This window comes from Portunus trituberculatus, chromosome 40 (genome assembly GCF_017591435.1).
Source record: "Portunus trituberculatus isolate SZX2019 chromosome 40, ASM1759143v1, whole genome shotgun sequence".
Classification (NCBI taxonomy): Eukaryota; Metazoa; Arthropoda; class Malacostraca; order Decapoda; family Portunidae; genus Portunus; species Portunus trituberculatus.
This window is the reverse complement of record NC_059294.1, coordinates 18,563,408-18,585,134: the sequence shown is the minus strand read 5'-3', so window position 1 is coordinate 18,585,134 and position 21,727 is coordinate 18,563,408. Positions and strand designations below refer to the sequence as shown.

General features: G+C 37.4%; 1 protein-coding gene across 6 annotated transcripts in view; it reads left to right on the top strand.

Annotated features, from left to right (window-relative positions):
• Positions 1-21,727, top strand: part of LOC123515998 (synaptojanin-1-like) — a 119,997-nt gene that overhangs the window by 49,309 nt on the left and 48,961 nt on the right. For 4 of the 6 annotated variants that reach the window (XM_045274973.1, XM_045274972.1, XM_045274970.1 and 1 more), the window contains 6 exons: positions 14,351-14,507; positions 15,050-15,232; positions 19,815-19,990; positions 20,233-20,380; positions 20,749-20,894; positions 21,259-21,396. In XM_045274973.1, coding sequence (XP_045130908.1) covers positions 14,351-14,507; positions 15,050-15,232; positions 19,815-19,990; positions 20,233-20,380; positions 20,749-20,894; positions 21,259-21,396 — 948 coding nt within the window. The remainder of the gene's footprint in view (positions 1-14,350; positions 14,508-15,049; positions 15,233-19,814; positions 19,991-20,232; positions 20,381-20,748; positions 20,895-21,258; positions 21,397-21,727) is intronic. The other 2 variants (XM_045274974.1, XM_045274971.1) reach the window with 1 other exon arrangement.

Here is a 21,727-nt window from a genome sequence, read left to right as displayed (position 1 = left end):
GGAACTAGATGAGGAAAAGGCAATGGGACCGGATGAAGTCTCAGGCAGAATACTGAAAGAATGTAGGGAAGAACTAGCAAGTCCTATATACAACATCATAAAATGCTCAATAGAAAATGGAACAGTGCCAGTGGAGTGGAAAAGAGCTGAGGTGGTTCCCATATATAAGAGCAGAAGGAAGGAAGAACCTTTAAATTACAGACCGGTATCACTAACTAGTGTAATATGCAAGATGTGTGAAAAAGTAATAAAGAAGCAATGGATTGAGTTTCTTGAAGACAACAAAATATTATCAAATAGCCAATTTGGTTTTAGAAAAGGTCGGTCATGTGTAACAAATTTATTGAGTTTCTACTCTAGAATAGTTGATAAAGTACAAGAGAGAGAGGATGGGTTGACTGTATTTATTTAGATCTAAAAAAGGCTTTTGATAAAGTGCCACATGAAAGATTACTATGGAAGTTAGAGGAGAAGGGTGGCTTAAAAGGAAGCACATTGAGATGGATGAAGAATTACTTAAGGGGGAGAGAAATAAGGACGATAGTTAAAGATATGAAGTCCAAGTGGAGAACAGTAGACAGCGGAGTGCCACAGGGGTCAGTATTGGCACCAATACTTTTTCTCATATATATAAATGACATGCCAGAGGGAGTGAACAGCTACATAAATCTGTTTATGGACGATGCGAAACTGTGCAGAGTCATTAAACAAAAGAGGATTGTGAAATACTACAGGAAGACTTAAACAAGATCTGGAAATGGAGCAAAAAATGGGAGATGGAATTCAATGTGGACAAAAGCCATGTCATGGAAATGGGAAAAGTGAAAGACGACCAGTGGGAATCTATAAGATGGGAGATGGAGTAGAACTAGAAAAAGTAAAAAAGGAAAAGGACTTGGGAGTGACAATGGAAGAAAATAATCAACCGGTAAGCCATATTGATAGAATTTTCAGAGAGACATATAATTTGCTAAGGAATATTGGAGTAGCATTTCACTATATGGACAAGGAAATGATGAAGAAATTGATAAGTACTAAAATAAGACCTAGATTGGAATATGCAGGAGTTGTGTGGACTCCCCATAAAAAAAAACACATAAGAAAATTAGAGAGACTACAAAAATGGCTACAAGAATGGTTCCAGAATTTAAAGGGATGACATATGAGGAGAGACTAAAGGCTATGGATCTACCAACCTTGGAGCAGAGAAGAGAGAGAGGGGATCTGATACAAGTTTATAAATTGATTAACAGAATGGATGAAGTGGATAATGAGAAACTGATCCTGAGAGAAGAATATGACTTTAGAAGCACAAGATCGCATAGTAAGAAACTGAGAAAGGAGATGTCTGAGAGATGTTAAAAATTTAGTTTCCGCAAAGATGTGTTGAGACTTGGAACAGTTTGAGTGAGGAAGTGGTGTCAGCAAAGAGTGTACATAGTTTTAAAGAAAAATTGGATAAGTGTAGATATGGAGACGGGACACACGAGCATAAAGCCCAGGCCCTGTAAAACTACAACTAGGTAAATACAAAGGTAAACACACACACACACACACACACACACACACACACACACACACACACACAAATTTTTTCAAAGTACATGTTTTTTCAAGCTATAAACTTGTATATCTGTTGAGTTAAGTAAAGAAAATAAATGTACTTGAACAAAATTTAAGTGTAAAGGTTTAGTGGAGTGATCAGGGCTGAAAACCAGCAGTTTGATGATGGATGAACGGACTATAGGTAAATACAACTAGGTAAATACACACACACACACACACACACACACACACACACACACACACACACACACACACACACACACACACACACACACACACACACACACACATGAAGAAATTGATAAGTACTAAAATAAGACCTAGATTGGAATATGCAGGAGTTGTGTGGACTCCCCATAAAAAGAAACACATAAGAAAATTAGAGACTACAAAATATGGCTACAAGAATGGTTCCAGAATTTAAAGGGATGGCATATGAGAAGAGACTAAAGGCAATGGATCTACCAACCTTGGAGCAGAGAAGAGAGAGAGGGGATCTGATACAAGTTTATAAATTGATTAACGGAATGGATCAAGTGGATAATGAGAAACTGATCCTGAGAGAAGAATATGACTTTAGAAGCACAAGATCGCATAGTAAGAAACTAAGGAAGGGACGATGTCTGAGAGATGCTAAAAAATTTAGTTTCCCACAAAGATGTGTTGAGACTTGGAACAGTTTGAGTGAGGAAGTGGTATCAGCAAAGAGTGTACATAGTTTTAAAGAAAAATTGGATAAGTGTAGATATGGAGACGGGACCACACGAGCATAAAGCCCAGGCCCTGTAAAACTACAACTAGGTAAATACAACTAGGTAAATACACACACACACACACACAAAGCTCCACATGCAAGATTACTGTGGAAGGTAGAGGAGAAGGGTGGCTTAAAAGGAAGCACATTGAGATGGATAGAAAATTATTTGAGGGGGAGAGAAATAAGGACGGTAGTTAAAGATATGAAGTCCAAGTGGAGAGCAGTAGAAAGCGGAGTGCCACAGGGGTCAGTATTGGCACAAGTACTTTTCCTCATTTGTATTAACGACATGCCAGAAGGAGTGAACAGCTACATAAATTTGTTTGCGGATGATACGAAACTGTGCAGAGTTATAAAACAAAAGGAGGATTGTGAAATACTGCAAGAAGATCTAAATAAGATCTGGGAATGGAGTAAGAAGTGGGAAATGGAATTCAATGTGAACAAAAGATGTCATGGAAATGGGAAAGAGTGAAAGACGACCTGTGGGAATCTATAAGATGAGAGATGGAGTAGAACTGGAGAAAGTCAAAAAGGAAAAGGACTTAAGGAGTGACGATGGAAGAAAACAATCAACCAGTAAGCCATATTGATAGAATTTTTAGAGAAACATATAATTTGCTGAGGAATATTGGAATAGCATTTCACTACATGGACAAAGAAATGATGAAGAAATTGATTAATACTATAATAAGACCCAGATTGGAATATGCAGGAGTAGTGTGGATCATAAAAAGAAACACATAAGGAAATTGGAGAGGCTACAAAAAATGGCTACAAGAATGGTCCCAGAACTTGAAGGGATGACATATGAGGAGAGACTAAAGGCTATGGATCTACCAACCTTGGAACAAAGAAGGAGAGAGAGACCTGATACAAGTCTATAAATTGATCAACGGAATGGACCAAGTGGATAATGAGAAACTGATCTTGAGAGAAGAATATGACATCCGAGCACAAGATCGCATAGTGAAAAGCTGAGAAAGGAAGATGTCTGAGAGATATTAAAAATATAGTTTCCAGAGATGTATTGAGACGTGGAACAGTTTAGATGAAGAAGTAGTGTCTGCAAGAGTGTGCACACTTTTAAAGTAAGATTGGATAAGTGTAGATATGGAGACGGGCCACAGAGCATAAAGCCCAGGCCCTGTAAAACTACAACTAGGTAAATACAACTAGGTAAATACACACACACACACACACACACACACAGTAGCTCAGCGTTAGAGCGCTGGCTTCAAGAGAGGACTGGGGTTCGATTAGCCTGGAGATATTTGTGTGTCTCCTTTCACGTAGTGTTCACCTAGCAGTGAGTAGGCAGGATGTAAATTGAGGAGTTGTGACCTTGTTGTGGTGTGCGGTGTGTGCCTGGTCTCAGGCCTATCCGAAGATCGGAAATAATGAGCTCTGAGTCTGAGCTGTTGTAGGGTAAGTCTGGCTGTCTGAGAGACTGCAGCAGATCAAACAGTGAAACAAACACACACACACAAACAAAACACACAAAAAAACACACACACACACACACACACACACACACACACACACACACACACACACACACACACACACACACACACACACACACACACACACACGTCCAGTTATGTGAGCCTATTTGCAGACGATGCAAAATTGTTAAGAAAAGTGAGATGTGACAAAGATTGCGAACTACTCCAGGAAGACTTGGACAGAATATGGAAATGGAGCTGTACATGGCAAATGGAGTTCAACACGACAAAATGCAAGAAATTAGAGTTTGGCAAGAGTGAAAGAAGAATCAGGAGTATATACAAGATAGGAAATGAAGACATAAAAACCAGTCATGAAGAAAAAGACCTTGGGGTGACAATTACCAATGACCTATCGCCAGAGAGACATATAAACAAAATAATTGGAGAAGTATTGAACTTATTGAGGAACATAAGAGTGGCGTCAGATATTTAGATGAAGAAATGATGAAGAAAATAATTACTGCAATGATAAGACCGAGGCTTGAATATGCAACAATACAGTGGGCTCGAACTTAAAGAAACACATAAGGAAACTAGAGAAAGTACAGAGGGCTGCAACAAAAATGGTGCCTGACTTAAGAGATTTGACTTATGAAGACAGACTGAAAAGAATGCAACTTCCGACCCTGGAAAACAGAAGAGAAAGGGGAGACCTGATAGCAATATACAGAGTGATGATTGGCATGGAAAAATGGATAGGAAGATCTGTGTATGTGGAATGAAAGAATGTCGAGAGGGCATGGGAAAAACTAAAATGGCCACTTATAGGAGAGATGTGAAAAATATAGCTTCCTCATAGAAGGGTGGAAGCATGGAATAGTTTAGACGTGGAAGTGGTCAACAAGGAATATTCATGATTTTAAGAAAAAGCTGGACATTAATAGATATGGAGACGGGACAACACGAGCATAGCTCTTTTCCCGTATGTTACAATTAGGTAAATACACGAGACGCGGTAGAGAAAGGACGCAATACCATCGCTCCCGAGAATCAGCTGATCTTCACTACCTTTGTTTGGGTTTACAGTGGCCTGGGCGAAAAGTGTGGACTCATTTTCTTTCATGAATACAGTGTTAAATAATAATGAGTGAGAAAGATATTCCATCTAAATGCAGGTATGTGACAAGGGAAAGAATGAAAGCTGATGATGACAATGTTAGTGAGGGAGAAAGAGAATTTGAAGGCTTTGATATGGCGCAAACTTCACTATTTGATAGAGTCTTGACTATCGAACGTAAATTAGATAAATTGATAAATGAGAGTATGGGAATGAAAGAGAATGAAGAACAGGATAAAGAGCTCCAGAAATTGAAAGAAAGGATAAAAAGAGTGGAAGAAAACGAAACTAGACTAAGAACTGAAAATGTAGAATTAAAAGTCCAAATAGCGAACTATAAGAAATTGATGGAAGAAGGACTCGGTAAAGCCGAGAAAGAAAAAGAGAAGCTAAAAGATCTAGTTAACAAAGAAGAAGAAAGAGTACAAGATGTGATTAAAAAAAAAGTACAAGCATGGAGAATCCAAGATAAGAAAGACAAGGAATCATTTCAAGAAGTATTTCAAGAACAGTTAAAAGAAAGAGATGAAAATATGACAAGCAAAATGATAGGAGTCCTCAAGAAAAAAGAAAATTTAGTAAGAGAAATTGCAGAAAAAAAAGAAGAGTGTAATTATTTTTGGACTGAAAGAAAAAAATGTTAAATATAGACCAAGAAGGGAAAAAGACGAAATGAAATCAGTAAAAGACCTACTAAAACATCTGAATGACGAGGATAGACAGAACTTAGAAGAGGAAGTAGAAGAAATCCATAGAATGGGACCATATCAAGAAGGAACAGTGAGACCAATTAAGATATTACTAAAATCACAAGCAGCAGCAGAAGAAGTACTATATAGAAAAACGAAACTCAGAGAAACAGAAGGTTGCAAAGATATATTTATAAAGAAAAATAGAAACGAGGAGGAAAGGAAGAGACACAATGAACTGGTGGCAGAAGCAAGAGAAAAAATAATGAAAGGTCAGAGGAGGAGAAGAAGGCATTTTTGGAGAATTATAGGAGACAGGATAAGGAAATGGTATATAAAAGAGAAAGAAGAGAAAAGAATGGAGCAAGTTTAACTAAAATGATAAGAACAAGAGATTAAAATGATGTATACAAACATAGATGGGATTTTATCTAGTAAATTAGAATTAAGAGATTACATAAAGAAAGAACCAGATATTGTATGCCTGGTGGAAACAAAGTTAAATGAGGCAATAAAATAGACATAGATAAAAGGTATAATATATGGAGGAGAGACAGAGTGGGTAAAGGAGGAGGAGGAGTCATGATGATGTTAAGGAAGGAGATAGTGGTAAATCAAGTGGAGTTTGGGAAGGAAAATCAGAAATACTGTATATTAAGATGCATATTAACAAAAGGAGTTAACAATCATTGGAACATATGTGCCACCAAAACAAACTCATGGACTAACCAAGAATATAGAGACATGATAGATGACACAATAAGGAGTCTTACAAGAATCATTAAGGAAAGGAGAAAAGTGATATTGATAGGAGATTTCAACTGTAAGGAGGTAGACTGGGAAAATTATGAAAGTGGTATGGGGGAAGATGCCTGGGGAGATAGATTCCTGAACCTAATGATAGATAATTTGATGGTCCAAAGAATAAAGGAAAACACAAGATTCAGAGGAAACGATGAGCCGGCAAGATTAGACCTAGTTTTTACAAGGGATATACCAATTAACGATGATATAAGATACAAGTGCCCATTGGGAAAGAGTGACCATGTAATATTAGAGATGGATATAGAAGAAGGAAAGGAAGATAGAGATGAATCATACAAAGGAGACCGATTAAATTAAAGAAAGGCTGATATTGAGAATCTCAAGAACTATTTTAAAAACGTAAACTGGGAGGAGATGGAAAACTCATTAACGGTTCAAGAGAAATATAACTTATTTTTGGAAATATACAAAACTGGGGTCAGGAATATGTTCAAATATAGACCTAAAGAAGAAGGAAAGAAAGATTGGTTTAATGCAAGATGTGCTAAGGCAAAGGAGAAACAAGATGGAGCATGGAAAAGGTGGAGAAGAAACAGAAATCCAGAAAATAAGGAAAACTTCAAAACAGCAAGAAATGAATATGCTAAGGTGAGAAAGGAAGAAGAAAAGAACTATGAAAAGGACATTGTCGAAAAATGTAAAGAACAACCAAAATTGTTCTACAGATTCATAAATGGAAAAATAAGACAAAAAGAAACAATAGAAAGGTTAAAAGGAGAAAACGGAATGGTGGAAGACCCAAAAGTATGGCAGAACTGTTAAATAGTAAATTTCATGAGGTCTTTACTAAGGAATCCAAATTTGAAAGACCACAGGGTAATAGAGAGACTGTCTATATGAAAGAGATTAAAGTAACCAAGCTTGAAATAAAAAAGTTGATGATGGAATTGGATGAGGAAAAGGCAATGGGACCGGATGAAGTCTCAGGCAGAATACTGAAAGAATGTAGGGAAGAACTAGCAAGTCCAATATACAACATCATAAAATGCTCAATAGAAAATGGAACAGTGCCAGTGGAGTGGAAAAGAGCTGAGGTGGTTCCCATATATAAGAGCGGAAGGAAGGAAGAACCTTTAAATTACAGACCGGTATCACTAACTAGTGTAATATGCAAGATGTGTGAAAAGTAATAAAGAAGCAATGGATCGAGTTTCTTGAAGACAACAAAATATTATCAAATAGCCAATTTGGTTTTAGAAAAGGTCGGTCATGTGTGACAAATTTATTGAGTTTCTACTCTAGAATAGTTGATAAAGTACAAGAGAGAGAGGATGGGTTGACTGTATTTATTTAGATCTAAAAAAGGCTTTTGATAAAGTGCCACATGAAAGATTACTATGGAAGTTAGAGGAGAAGGGTGGCTTAAAAGGAAGCACATTGAGATGGATGAAGAATTACTTAAGGGGGAGAGAAATAAGGACGATAGTTAAAGATATGAAGTCCAAGTGGAGAACAGTAGACAGCGGAGTGCCACAGGGGTCAGTATTGGCACCAATACTTTTTCTCGTATATATAAATGACATGCCAGAGGGAGTGAACAGCTACATAAATCTGTTTGTGGACGATGCGAAACTGTGCAGAATCATTAAACAAAAAGAAGATTGTAAAATACTACAGGAAGACTTAAACAAGATCTGGAAATGGAGCAAAAAATGGGAGATGGAATTCAATGTGGACAAAAGCCATGTCATGGAAATGGGTAAAAGTGAAAGACGACCAGTGGGAATCTATAAGATGGGAGATGGAGTAGAACTAGAAAAAGTAAAAAAGGAAAAGGACTTGGGAGTGACAATGGAAGAAAATAATCAACCAGTTAGCCATATTGATAGAATTTTCAGAGAGACGTATAATTTGCTAAGGAATATTGGAGTAGCATTTCACTATATGGACAAGGAAATGATGAAGAAATTGATAAGTACTAAAATAAGACCTAGATTGGAATATGCAGGAGTTGTGTGGACTCCCCATAAAAAGAAACACATAAGAAAATTAGATAGACTACAAAAAATGGCTACAAGAATGGTTCCAGAATTTAAAGGGATGCATATGAGGAGAGACTAAAGGCAATGGATCTACCAACCTTGGAGCAGAGAAGAGAGAGGGATCTGATACAAGTTTATAAATTGATTAACGGAATGGATGAAGTGGATAATGAGAAACTGATCCTGAGAGAAGAATATGACTTTAGAAGCACAAGATCGCATAGTAAGAAACTAAGGAAGGGACGATGTCTGAGAGATGTTAAAAATTTAGTTTCCAAAGATGTGTTGAGACTTGGAACAGTTTGAGTGAGGAAGTGGTATCAGCAAAGAGTGTACATAGTTTTAAAGAAAAATCGGATAAGTGTAGATATGGAGACGGGACCACACGAGCATAAAGCCCAGGCCCTGTAAAACTACAACTAGGTAAATACACACACACACACACACACACACACACACAAGGAAGAGGAAAGAGTACAGAACATGATTAAAAAAGAAGTACAAGCATGGAGAGTCCAAGATAAGAAAGATAAGGATGATTTTCAGGAGGTGATTCAAGAACAACTTCAAGAAAAAGAAGAAAATATGACAAACAAAATTATAGGAGTCCTCAAGACAAAAGAAAATTTAGTTAGAGAAATTGCAGAAGAAAAGAAGAGTGTAGTCGTATTTGGAATAAAAGAAAAAAATATAAAATATAAACCAAAAAGAGAAAAAGAAGAAATGAAATCAGTCAAAGACTTACTGAAGAATCTAAATGACGAAGATAGGCAGAACTTGGAAGAGGAAGTGGAAGAAATAAACAGAATGGGACCATATCAAGAAGGAAAAATGAGACCAATGAAAATACTACTAAAATCACAAGCAGCAACAAAAGAAATATTATATAGAACAACAAAACTTAGAGAAACAGAAGGCTGCAAGGATATCTATATAAGGAAAAATAGAAATGAGGAAGAAAGGAAGAGATACAATGAACTGGCAGCAGCAGTAAGGGAAAAGAATAATGAAAGGTCAGAAGAGGAGAAGAAGGCATTTTTTTGGAGAATTCTAGGAGACAGGATAAGGAAATGGTATATAAATGAGAAGGAAGAGAAAAAAGTGGAACAAGTTTAACTAACAATGATAAAGGCAAAAGACTAAAAATGATGTATACGAACATAGACGGGTTTTATCAAGTAAATTAGAATTAAGAGATTACATAAAGAAAGAAAATCCAGATATTGTATGCCTGGCTGAAACAAAACTAAATAAGGCAATCAAAATAGACTTGGATAATAGGTATAATGTATGGAGAAGAGACAGAGTGGGTAAAGGAGGAGGAGGAGTCATGATTATGTTAAGGAAGGAGATAGTGATAAATGAAATGGAATGAGGAAAAGCAGAAGTATTGTATATTAAGATGCATATTAATAAAAAAGAGTTAACAATCATTGTAACATATGTGCCACCAAAAACAAATTCATGGACCAATCAAGAATATAAAGACATGATAGATGACACAATAAGGAGTCTAACGAGAATCGTTAAAGAAAGGAGAAAAGTGATATTAGTAGGAGATTTCAACTGTAAAGAAGTGGACTGGGAAAATTATGAAAGTGGTATGGGTGAAGAAGCCTGGGGAGAAAGATTCTTGAACCTAATGATAGACAATATGATGGACCAGAGAGTAAAGGAATGCACAAGATTCAGAGGAAACGACGAGCCGGCGAGATTGGACCTAGTTTTTACAAGGGGTATACAAATGAATGATGATATAAGATATAAGTGCCCATTGGGAAAGAGTGACCATGCAATATTAGAAATAGATATAGAAGAGGGAAAGGAAGATAGAGACCGATTAAATTACAGAAAGGCTGATATTGAGAATCTCAAGAGCTATTTTAAAAACGTAGACTGGGAGGAGATGGAAAACTCAGAGACAATGCAAGACAAATATAACTTATTTTTCGAAATATACAAAACAGGAGTCAGGGAATATGTCCCAAAATATAGTCCTAAAGAAGAAGGAAAGAAAGATTGGTTTAATGCAAGGTGTGCCAAGGCAAAGGAGAAAAGAGATGGAGCATGGAAAAGGTGGAGGAGAAATAGGAATGCAGCAAATAAGGAAAACTTCAAAGCAGCAAGAAATGAATGTTAAAGTGAGGAAGGAAGAGGAAAAGAACTTGAAAAGACATTGTCGAAAAATGTAAGGAGCAACCAAAATTGTTCTATAGATTCATAAATGGAAAAATTAGGCAAAAAGAAACAATAGAAAGGTTAAAAGGAGAGAACGGGATGGTGGAAGACCCAAAAGTATGGCAGAACTATTAAATAAAAATTCCAGGAGGTCTTTACTAAGGAATCCAAATTTGAGAGGCCACAGAGTAATAGAGAGACAATCTATATGAAAGAGATTAAAGTAACCAAGCTTGAAATAAAAGAGTTAATGAAGGAACTGGATGAAGAGAAGGCAATGGGACCAGATGAAGTCTCAGGCAGAATACTGAAAGAATGTAGGGAAGAACTAGCAAGTCCTATATACAACATCATAAAATGCTCAATAGAAAATGGAACAGTACCAGTAGAATGGAAAAGAGCTGAGGTGGTTCCCATATATAAGAGCGGAAGGAAGGAAGAACCTTTAAATTACAGACCGGTATCACTAACTAGTGTAATATGCAAGATGTGTGAAAGAATAATAAAGAAACAATGGATCGAGTTCCTTGAAGACAACAAATTAATATCAAATAGCCAATTTGGTTTTAGAAAAGACGGTCTTGTGTAACTAATTTATTGAGTTTCTATTCTAGAATAGTTGATAGAGTACAAGAGAGAGAGGATGGGTTGACTGTATTTATTTGGATTTAAAAAAGGCATTTGACAAAGTGCCACATGCAAGATTACTGTGGAAGTTAGAGGAGAAGGGTGGCTTAAAAGGAAGCACATTGAGATGGATAGAAAATTATTTGAGGGGAGAGAAATAAGGACGGTAGTTAAAGATATGAAGTTCAAGTGGAGAGCAGTAGAAAGTGGAGTGCCACACGGGTCAGTATTGGCACCAATACTTTTCCTCATTTATATTAACAACATGCCAGAAGGAGTGAACAGCTACATAAATCTGTTTGCGGACGATACGAAACTGTGCAGAGTTATCAAGCAAAAGGAGGATTGTGAAATACTGCAAGAAGACCTAAATAAGATCTGGGAATGGAGTAAGAAGTGGAAATGGAATTCAATGTGAACAAAAGCCATGTCATGGAAATGGGAAAGAGTGAAAGACGACCTGTGGGAATCTATAAGATGGGAGATGGAGTAGAACTGGAGAAAGTCAAAAGGAAAAGGACTTAGGAGTGATGATGGAAGAAAACAATCAACCAGTAAGCCATATTGATAGAATTTTAGAGAAACATATAATTTGCTAAGGAATATTGGAGTAGCATTTCACTACATGGACAAAGAAATGATGAAGAAATTGATAAGTACTATAATAAGACCCAGATTGGAATATGCAGGAGTAGTGTGGACCCCTCATAAAAAGAAACACATAAGGAAATTGGAGAGGCTACAAAAAATAGCTACAAGAATGGTTCCAGAATTTGAAGGGATGACATATGAGGAGAGACTAAAGGCTATGGATCTACCAACCCTGGAACAAAGAAGGGAGAGAGGAGACCTGATACAAGTTTATAAATTGATCGACGGAATGGACCAAGTGGATAATGAGAAACTGATCCTGAGAGAAGAATATGACATCCGAAGCACAAGATCGCATAGTAATAAGTTGAGAAAAGGAAGATGTCTGAGAGATATTAAAAAATATAGTTTCCTGCAGAGATGTATTGAGACGTGGAACAGTTTAGATGAAGAAATAGTGTCTGCAACGAGTGTGCATACTTTTAAAGTAAGATTGGATAAGTGTAGATATGGAGACGGGGCCACACGAGCATAAAGCCCAGGCCCTGTAAAACTACAACTAGGTAAATACACACACACACACACACACACACACACACACACACACACACACACACACACACACACACACACACACACACACACACACACACACACACACACACACACACACACACACACACACACACACCCAGTAGCTCAGTGGTTAGAGCGCTGGCTTCACAAGCCAGAGGACCGGGATTCGATTCCCTGGACGGGTGGAGATATTTGGGTGTGTCTCCTTTCACGTGTAGCCCCTGTTCACCTAGCAGTGAGTAGGTACGGAATGTAAATCGAGGAGTTGTGACCTTGTTGTCCCTGTGTGTGGTGTGTGCCTGGTCTTAGGCCTATCCGAAGATCAGAAATAATTAGCTCTGAGCTCGTTCCGTAGAGTAACGTCTGGCTGTCTCGTCAGAGACTGCAGTAGATCAAACAGTGAAACACACACACAAGGAGGGAGCATTGGTAAGTTAAGTCTTGCTACACACACACATGCATTGAGAGAGAGAGAGAGAGAGAGAGAGAGAGAGAGAGAGAGAGAATTTCACTACCTTCATCAACCAATTCCACTTCTACCATTCTACTACTTGAAAGCCTTTTCTCTTCTGAGGATTACTACTCATTCTTCCAAGAAGAAAGACCTCTTCTTTGAGGACTAAAGACTCTCGTTCAGTCATTCCAGAGGAGCAAAATCATGTCAGTGCATGTTGTTCAAATTATTTCATTATCAAGAAAGGTTCATATTATTGGGATGTTTTATTGGTGTGAAAAACACTGATTTCATTGTGCATATTTTTTATATGATACTTGAGTATTCAGTTCAGTTTGACAACAGTTACAGTAAACCCCCAATTATCTAAAAGTGGATTATCAAAACGGGATTATCCGAAATCGATTTGGATAATGCAATTAAAATTTGTATTTTTTTCTTTACTAAAACATTCTGAAACATTAAAAACATGAAAATAAATAAAAATAACTACATACCATTAACACATTATCAAAACTATCCCATGAACTTTGTTTTGTTTCTCCATATTTGGCATTTGTTATTTTGAGAATATGCATTATGACTGATTGGCATTCCTAGTTAACTTTTTTTTTGCCTACTCATGGTGAAAGGCTTCATTCGGTTCGTGTAATTCCGTTGCTTCTGTATGGCTTCTGTAATTTGATTTTGCATATTTGGGACTGGTCGGTAATTTGTCTTCAGTTCTTCATTTGATTTAAGGTGTATCAGTACTTTGCACCCTTTTTTGTTTCCTTTCTGTCCTTTCATTTGTTAGCCTAATTTGTTTCATTATAGCTTGCCAAGGGAAACACACTTAAACTAAACACTGTTTTCATTACTGGGAAAATTTTTTTCGGAAGGTGAGCTATATTCTGATCTGATTTGATTTTCTTTTCTTTTGCTTTTCAACTTACTCTTCAACTACTTTAGCAAATTCTAATAACATTTAAAATAACATTTGAAATTGATAAGAACAATAGGTTTTAATTGTGATTTGTTTAGCGTATCGTGTGTTTATTTTCTTTCATTGTTTACAATCAGCAGTTGGCAGTTGCGCCACTGTGTTTGCACTCGCCAGCCGCATTCTACAACCTGTGTTTCCACCTCACTTCTTTCATCATCACCATGCCTAAGGTGCCCAAAGAAACTGGGACAAGGAAGAAAGTTATCCTTACCATACAGCAGAAGTTGGAGATATTTGACAAGCTGAAGGCGGGTTAATCGGGAACGTCCATCGCCCACGAATACCTTAAAAAATTAGTATTTTTTAGGTAAAAATTCATAAATCTGGATTATCCGAACAATTGGCTTATCCGAAAGAGGCTTCCCCCCTTTCGTTTTGGATAATTGGGGGGTTTACTGTATTGTTAAATACAGTAATAGTATTCAAAATTTTGTGTGCCCCCAAATTCCACGTATAACATGCACACTTGTGACGCTGCCCCAGGGTGAGAGGGTTAAGTTTAAGTCACTGATAATAGGAATGAATCTTCACCCTTTCCTTCTCATTCAACAGCTGATTGATGGGGCAAGGTCAGCTGCCAGGACATTACAAAACAACCTTCTAGACAGCAGCAAGCAGGAGGCCATTGATATTCTGCTCCATGGGAATCTGCTTAACAACTATCTGGCTGCTCACTCCCGCTCCCTGCTGCCTTCATCCTTTCTATATGGTAGGTGTTTGGGATCTGGCCTTTGAACTTACTTCTGGTACTTAAACTTTTGGATTTGTTTTTTCATTGAGTAGTAGAGTTTTAAAGTGTCATAGATCATGTAATCTCAAAATTCACAACTTCTTGATTTTAGATAAAGGTTATTCCAGGCCAGAGCAAGTTTTTTACTTCCCTATTTGTGGATTCAAATCTTTTTGTAATTGTAGGTTTTTATTTTATGGACATTTAAGAATGAGATGGTAAGCATGATGCAGCATCTTTGTATGATAGCAAATATGCATAATAAGGTTCCTGGTGCAGAAGTGGACAATGGTTTTAGTAAAGACCACTCATAAAACTCATTGATAGAGAATCATCTCTCATGGCAGTATTACACATTCACCTCATCAGCTTTTTATCTGTATATTACACCAACTTCCAACCTCTTTACATAATTTTTTTTTAACAAAACAAGTATCATTCCCTTAAAACATTGCACCTCACATGTTCATCATTCTGTCTTTTATAATTTATAATTGAATGATGTCATCTGACTTCCACAGCCCCCATCAGTGTGCTGCGGCAGCTTTGTGATCTCTCTCAACAGTACACCAGTCCCATCCCCATGAGAGTGGCAGTGGGCACTTATAATGTTAATGGGGGAAAGCACTTTCGCAGTCTAGCCTACAAGCACCTCTCTCTAGATGACTGGCTTCTTGACTGCCGGAAGAACACTCTCCAGAGCTGTGAGTGGCTGTGTTTGGTGGTCTTGTGTGTGTGTTTATCCTGTAGTAGGAATATCACAGGTGGCAGCTTATATGTATACCTCACATGGGTAAGGAGTTAGATACTGTTTTCATTGGCATATGATGTGATTCCATAGAGAATGTGGTCAGTTTTGAAGGTAAACCTCAGACAAACAAGCAATTGCTTCTGAGAGATTTCATTCATAATAAATTGCTCTTCTTTGCATACAACTTACTTCTGCTTATGATTGGCTGTATGTAATTTTTTTTCCCCTATCAGAACTTGAGAAATGGATTTTATAGTGTAAACAAGAAACACTTATGGTGCCAAATAAGATTAAAAAATTATTGAAAATTTCATTGTAATGTATCGTTTTTTTTTTTTTTTTTTTTTTTTTTTTTTTTTTTTCTTCTTCTTCCCTTTCTATTTACTTGTATTTTGAAGTTAACTGATATCTGAGTGTACTGTGGATGCCGTCTGATCATCTCATCCTTACCAGTAATGTCATCAAAGTATTGCACTGTTCAGGATAATATTTAAGCATTATTACCCATCGTATGCCAGTAGATATGGCAATGATGTATGTCATACTGGAATGGAAGCTTTGTTAACCCTTAACATACGGTGATCATTTCGGGACAATTGTAGCGTTGCATGCGGAGAGGCGGGGATTGTTCCGGGGATCATGATTTTTCTGTGCTAAACGTTTGAATCTCTCCCCCTCACTTTTGGTCCTGGGGCAAGTGGAGGTATCTGGCATCTTTTCTCGCTCGCCTCCTTGAGCCTTGAGACATATGTTCCCACACAATAGGTCATCTTTTCTCATTTTGAGGCGACATCTGGCAACTCCTGTGACCCGGAGGGAGGAAACGGTATTCCGAGTGATGTTATGTCAGTGTTACTCGGTAGTGACATTGAGGACAGTGATGAAAATGAAGACAGTTATTTTTTTATTGAGACAGAAGAAAGTGAAGGCTCCAGTAGTGATCTGGGAGACAGAGACCAATCCTCACAGCGATGTTCATAAACCTCCTCACGTACTCCCCTCGAGCAATACACTGGTGTGCTTCACCCATGGTTGCCTCTACAGGACTGTGCTTGTCGGCCAAGTTACATGAATCCCATTGCTAATAAGAGTTGCCAGATTCCAATTATTATAGAAATCCACAATACTTGTAATATGTGGTTTCTTTTTCTTTTCCTGTTTTGCACATCATTTCATATATCTGAGGTCACATTTTCATGACATGAAAGTGCAAATTTTCCTACTTTTACATCAAATTCAAATACCCGAAAGATGAGAGAGAGAGAGAGAGAGAGAGAGAGAGAGAGAGAGAGAGAGAGAGCACTTGCGCAGTGTTATTGGAGCTTGGGAGGTATTTCTTAGCGGCGGATTCTGCCAAGGGTTCGGGGAGAATTTTTTGATATGCAATAACTTTGCTCTCAGAGGTCATAACATGTTAAAAACTACATCATTGAACTCAGAATAACACAAAGAAATATGCTTTTATAAGGAAAAAAATCTTTTAGCAATTTTGATAGGTGTGATTTTTTCCCATTGTAACGGAAAGTAAATCAACTCCCCGTACTTTAAGGGTTAATGAGAATTATAATCTCTTACATTGTTGTTGTAGGTAGAAAATATATTCCCTTATTGATATTTGCTTGTGTTGTTTTTTTTATAACTTGAGGTACAGTTTGATGTCCTTTTTATCTAACAATGGATTGAGCTTCATTTCTTGTTACTTTATGTAAATTTCCAAGTTTCTCTAAACTCAATGTACATAACATTGTCCATTTAATTCTTGAAGGAAAGCAAATCTATGGTACAGTCAACCCTCGGCTATCGCGACTTTAGCTATCACGTTTTATTGCTATCGCGTACCCATGAAAAGCTGCTAAAATTTCATTATCGCGACCTCAGATGCCTGCTATCGCGCGCTCCACCATGACGTCATGGGATATCTGAGCACTCATTGGCCAAAACCGCCTTCCCGCCAAGATCAATTCGGCTATCGCGTTTTCGGCTATGGCATGGCTATTTCAGCCCCAATTGGGTGCGATAGCCGAGGGTCAAGTGTAATATATTTCCATCAGTTTTGTTCTATCCTTTTTAACATGGAGTTAAAGATTGAAGCCAACCTTGCTCTGTTATACAAAACTTATACAAAAATTTGTCTGCTGCACTGATGAAGTACCTGCGTATGTCATCATGTATTGATGATACACAGGACTCAGTTTTTGGTTTGCATGATTTTTATGATGAAGGAACATGTTTACACATTTTGACACTGTGATAAGTTGGCAACTTTTGTTTCAAAGAGTTTGTGTTTCATTCAGGGCTGTGCAGAGGGGGCTTGAGCCCCTGCTCCTTTGAACCTTGATACCCGAGGTGCCCTTTTGCAGCATTTAAGGAGCGCCAAATTGAAGCTGAAAGTCATGAAATAACTAACCCGTAACTTGAAATCTTAGTTTTTTTTTTTCTTTTTTTTTTAAGATTTCAGAAATATGAACTTTTGTTATTACTGGCTTCTCTCTACTAATTTATACATCGAGTAATTTGAGTATGAACAATGATGTGGTATGTTGTGAATCGATGTTATCTTTATGAATATGGGTTGCTACAATTCAGCCTGATATAGTCAGGTATGCTTTTGTATCCTTTCTCAATTTCATGCTCCATGTGCCCCCTTTAAACTTTTGATCCCCTGCCCCTCCAATGGTCTCTGCACGGCCCTGGTTTCATTATTATAATACTTTTATATAAAACATCATTTACTGAACCGATGAAGTACCTGTGTACATTATCACTTATTGACAATACACAGGACTCAATTTTTTTTTTTATTTAGATTAGAGTTTATATTAGCCACAGATCTCTTGTTAATGAGCACATATCTAAGAGATTATATGTGCAGTCATTAGAACTATATATGTAAAATGTCTAATTATTTGCAGTATATGATATTGTGTATCAAAGTACAGTAAGTCCTCGTTATACTGTACATATGAGTTCCTGAAAACCTTACCGCATATCGAATTTACCGTATACCAAACCCATTATTACATGTAATAATAGGGAATGCGTTCCAGCACGTCAAAAGTCACCCCTACAGAAATGAAAATACATGAAAATAATCATAAAAAAAAAAAAGTAAAGTACTGCGCAAAAGAAATAAACAGAAAATGTTTTTATTTATCTTTCAATTGCCATGTATTCTATCATATGATGTCCTTCCCGAGGCTAAGGGACAGTAGGGGTTTCAGCCCTTACTCATCTTCCACCGAGTGGGCAGACAAGGATAAGACATCGTCGTTGCTCTGTTGGAAGCAGATGTAGAAGAGCCAGCTGTATCAGGGTCAGCACGTTTCAATGGTTTGAAGAAAGAGGATATTGAGGAAGGGCCAGCTGTTGCAGGGTCGGCAGGTGTGATAGGGACAGCATGTCTGACTGGCTTGAAGAACAAGTAGATGGAGGACTGTTTAGTTTTGTTTTTTCATCATAGATTTCTTGATAAATCTGGACACTTTTCTCTACGTCATGAGCCACTTTGCTACTCCTGGCAGGATTTGGGTCACGTTCCTTCAAAGTTTCCAGAGCATTTTGGATACCACCAAGACATTCTCTAAGAGTTTTGTTGTCCAGGCCATACACAGGTTCTTCTTCCTTGTCTCCCTCTTTTTTTGCCTACTGTGATACCTTGTCTAGCTCTATAAGTTCATCATTTGAGAGAGATTCAGCATGGCTTTCCAAAAGATCTTAAACATCATCAACTTCATCGAAGCCAGCCCTATGGCACAGATTTACTAAGTCATTTCTGATCACACCGATGTTGTCTTCAGCTAAGCTTAGTAAGTCAAACGCGCATTCTGGTCATACTTTATTCCACGCCAAGTTCATGGTAGACGTCTTCACTTCGTTCCAAGATGACTTCATGCTATCTAAGGCGTGCTTGATGTTATACGACTTCCACCATTCACTGATAGTGGGCTTGCCAGGCCCATTTATGCCCTTTTTCAGTTGATGCATGGTTTGCCGCTGGTAGTAAGCTTTAAATGTTTGCCATAATTATTATGAATATATTTGTGCTTACAATAGACCCTTTGATATTCCACTTATTCATCTAATTAGTAATACATGTAAGTAATATGTAATGTAGTAAAAAAAAGGGGGGGACGGGAAAAGATGAGATGCTCCAAGGGTGGTCAAGTTAAAGTCAGTACTGCGAGTGGCGGGGAGGTGTGGCGTGGATGACGTCATCACCCCTGCTCCCCTGTGCTGGGCCCTCTCAGATGATATGAGCGGATACCGTATCTGAATTTTTCTTACCGTATATCGAATCGAAGGTAGTAATTTCCAAATACCATAACTGTGAATTTACCGGATAAAGAACTACCGTATAATGAGGACTTACTGTATAGCAGTAAGATGTATTTGTAATTTGTATATATTATTTCAATGATCTCATTTTTTTCTTATTAGCATATGTGTACTTACAAAGAGGTAGAAACCAACATAATTAATGGAAACAGATGAATCAGGTTTTTTGCATGGGTTAGAGTGGAATGTCATTGAAGTAGCCATGTTGACAGCACTGGTGGACACAACTCCAGAGGAGGAGGCAGCCCAGCAGAGCCGTGTGCCTGACATCTTTGCCATTGGTTTTGAGGAAATTGTAGACTTGAATGCCACAAATATTGTGCAGAACACTCAGTGGTCTGAGAATGCTGCATCTTGGGGAAAGGAACTTCAAAAGGTTAGTACTGAAGTAACTTAACTTTTATAGGCCAGAAATTTTGTGATCAGTCTTTGCTTCTTCACTTCTGATAATCTCCAGTAATGAATATGTGGTAAACAAGAGGTGTTACTTGTTACTAAGGGTTTTACCTCACTACTTTTGATGTTATACCTTCTACCTCTGCTATCTCTCTTTCCACAATAAGTTCCTTATTTGCTATACTAGAATTAGTAACATCAACTATGCCTCGTCTCCTGCAGGTAATTTCTCGTGATGAAAAGTTTGTGATGGTAACCTGGTCACAGCTGGTTGGAGTGGCACTCTTTGTGTTTGTAAATGAGCGACATGCTGGCCATGTTAAGCATGTCTCTGTGGAGAGTGTTAAGACTGGCATGCAGGGTGCTACAGGTTGGTCCTCATAGATTTATAAAGTTGTCTCTGGGTGAATGTGGTAGTGTGACACTACCACATTCACCCAGGGATATCAAGTTTTGGTGGAGTAACTTTCTTTCCTTGGAATGCTGAATCAATGCTTTGTTGTCTATAGCCCATCTATTAACATTTGTATTCACTATCACATTTATATCATTTTGATTTTATATGAAATTTGCATAAACATTAAAACTTGATTTACCAAAGATTATAAAATGTTCTTTGTAAATTTCATAATTTTATCATATGGTATGTTATGTGTAACTACAGGAAATCCTTGATGAATCTTATTGAGTGTATGTATTTAGTGTGATATTTTGTTCAAAGTTTTCATAATGTTTCAGGTAACAAGGGTGGTGTTGGCATCAGAATGGTAATTCACAACACTTCCATGGCATTTGTGTGCTCTCATTTTGCTGCGGGCCAGAAGGAAATACAGGAACGTAACAATGACTATGACACCATTGCAAGGAAGATGATCTTTAATCTTGTAAGTTCCCTCCTTAGCATGTCAGGATTTTCCTCATGTTCCCAAATATGTGAATCAACAGTTTGTTTTGTATGACAATGATGATACACAGAACTGTTTCAGCTATCTTGTGAAACTGTGCAACTATTTATAGGTCACTCAAAAATACTTCATACTTGATCCTGAAACATTACCTTATGGATTTTGTCAAATATGTTCTCTTATTAATTATGTTGTGCCACAATCTACTCATTTATATTTTCTGTTCTTATTACCTCTTATACTTTTCTATTGCTGTACATTTTTATCCTCATCATTATTGTAAGAAAAGAAAGTTTGGAAAAAAAATAAAGAAGTGCTTGAATTATGGAGAGTGTTTTTCCAGGGCATTCCATTGTGGGCACATGACTACGTGTTCTGGTGTGGTGATTTCAACTACCGGATCAATCTGACCCGTGACGAAGTGATCGACAACATACAACGAGGGGAGTGGGAATACCTGCTCCAACATGACCAACTAAAGGTGACTTCCTTGTGTTGCTCCACTTGCTGTGCCACAATATTTCTTCTTGCATTACAGTATTTTATAAATACTTGCATTAAAGTATTTTATAAATACAAACAGTTTGATAGTAAAAATAGAGAATATTTTAGTGTCATGAGAAGTGAGCTAGATTTCAAAGTCACTTTAGCTCTACAGATAGTATTATTCCCCTCACTCTCAGTTATAGGAAGAAAGAACGTTTCCTCAGCCAGAGTTTGCTAATATGTAAAATCACCATGTGGTGTGAGGATTCATTTTGCTTTAACTTAGCAGTCAAACAAATGATCTCAGATCTTAAAATAGTTTATAC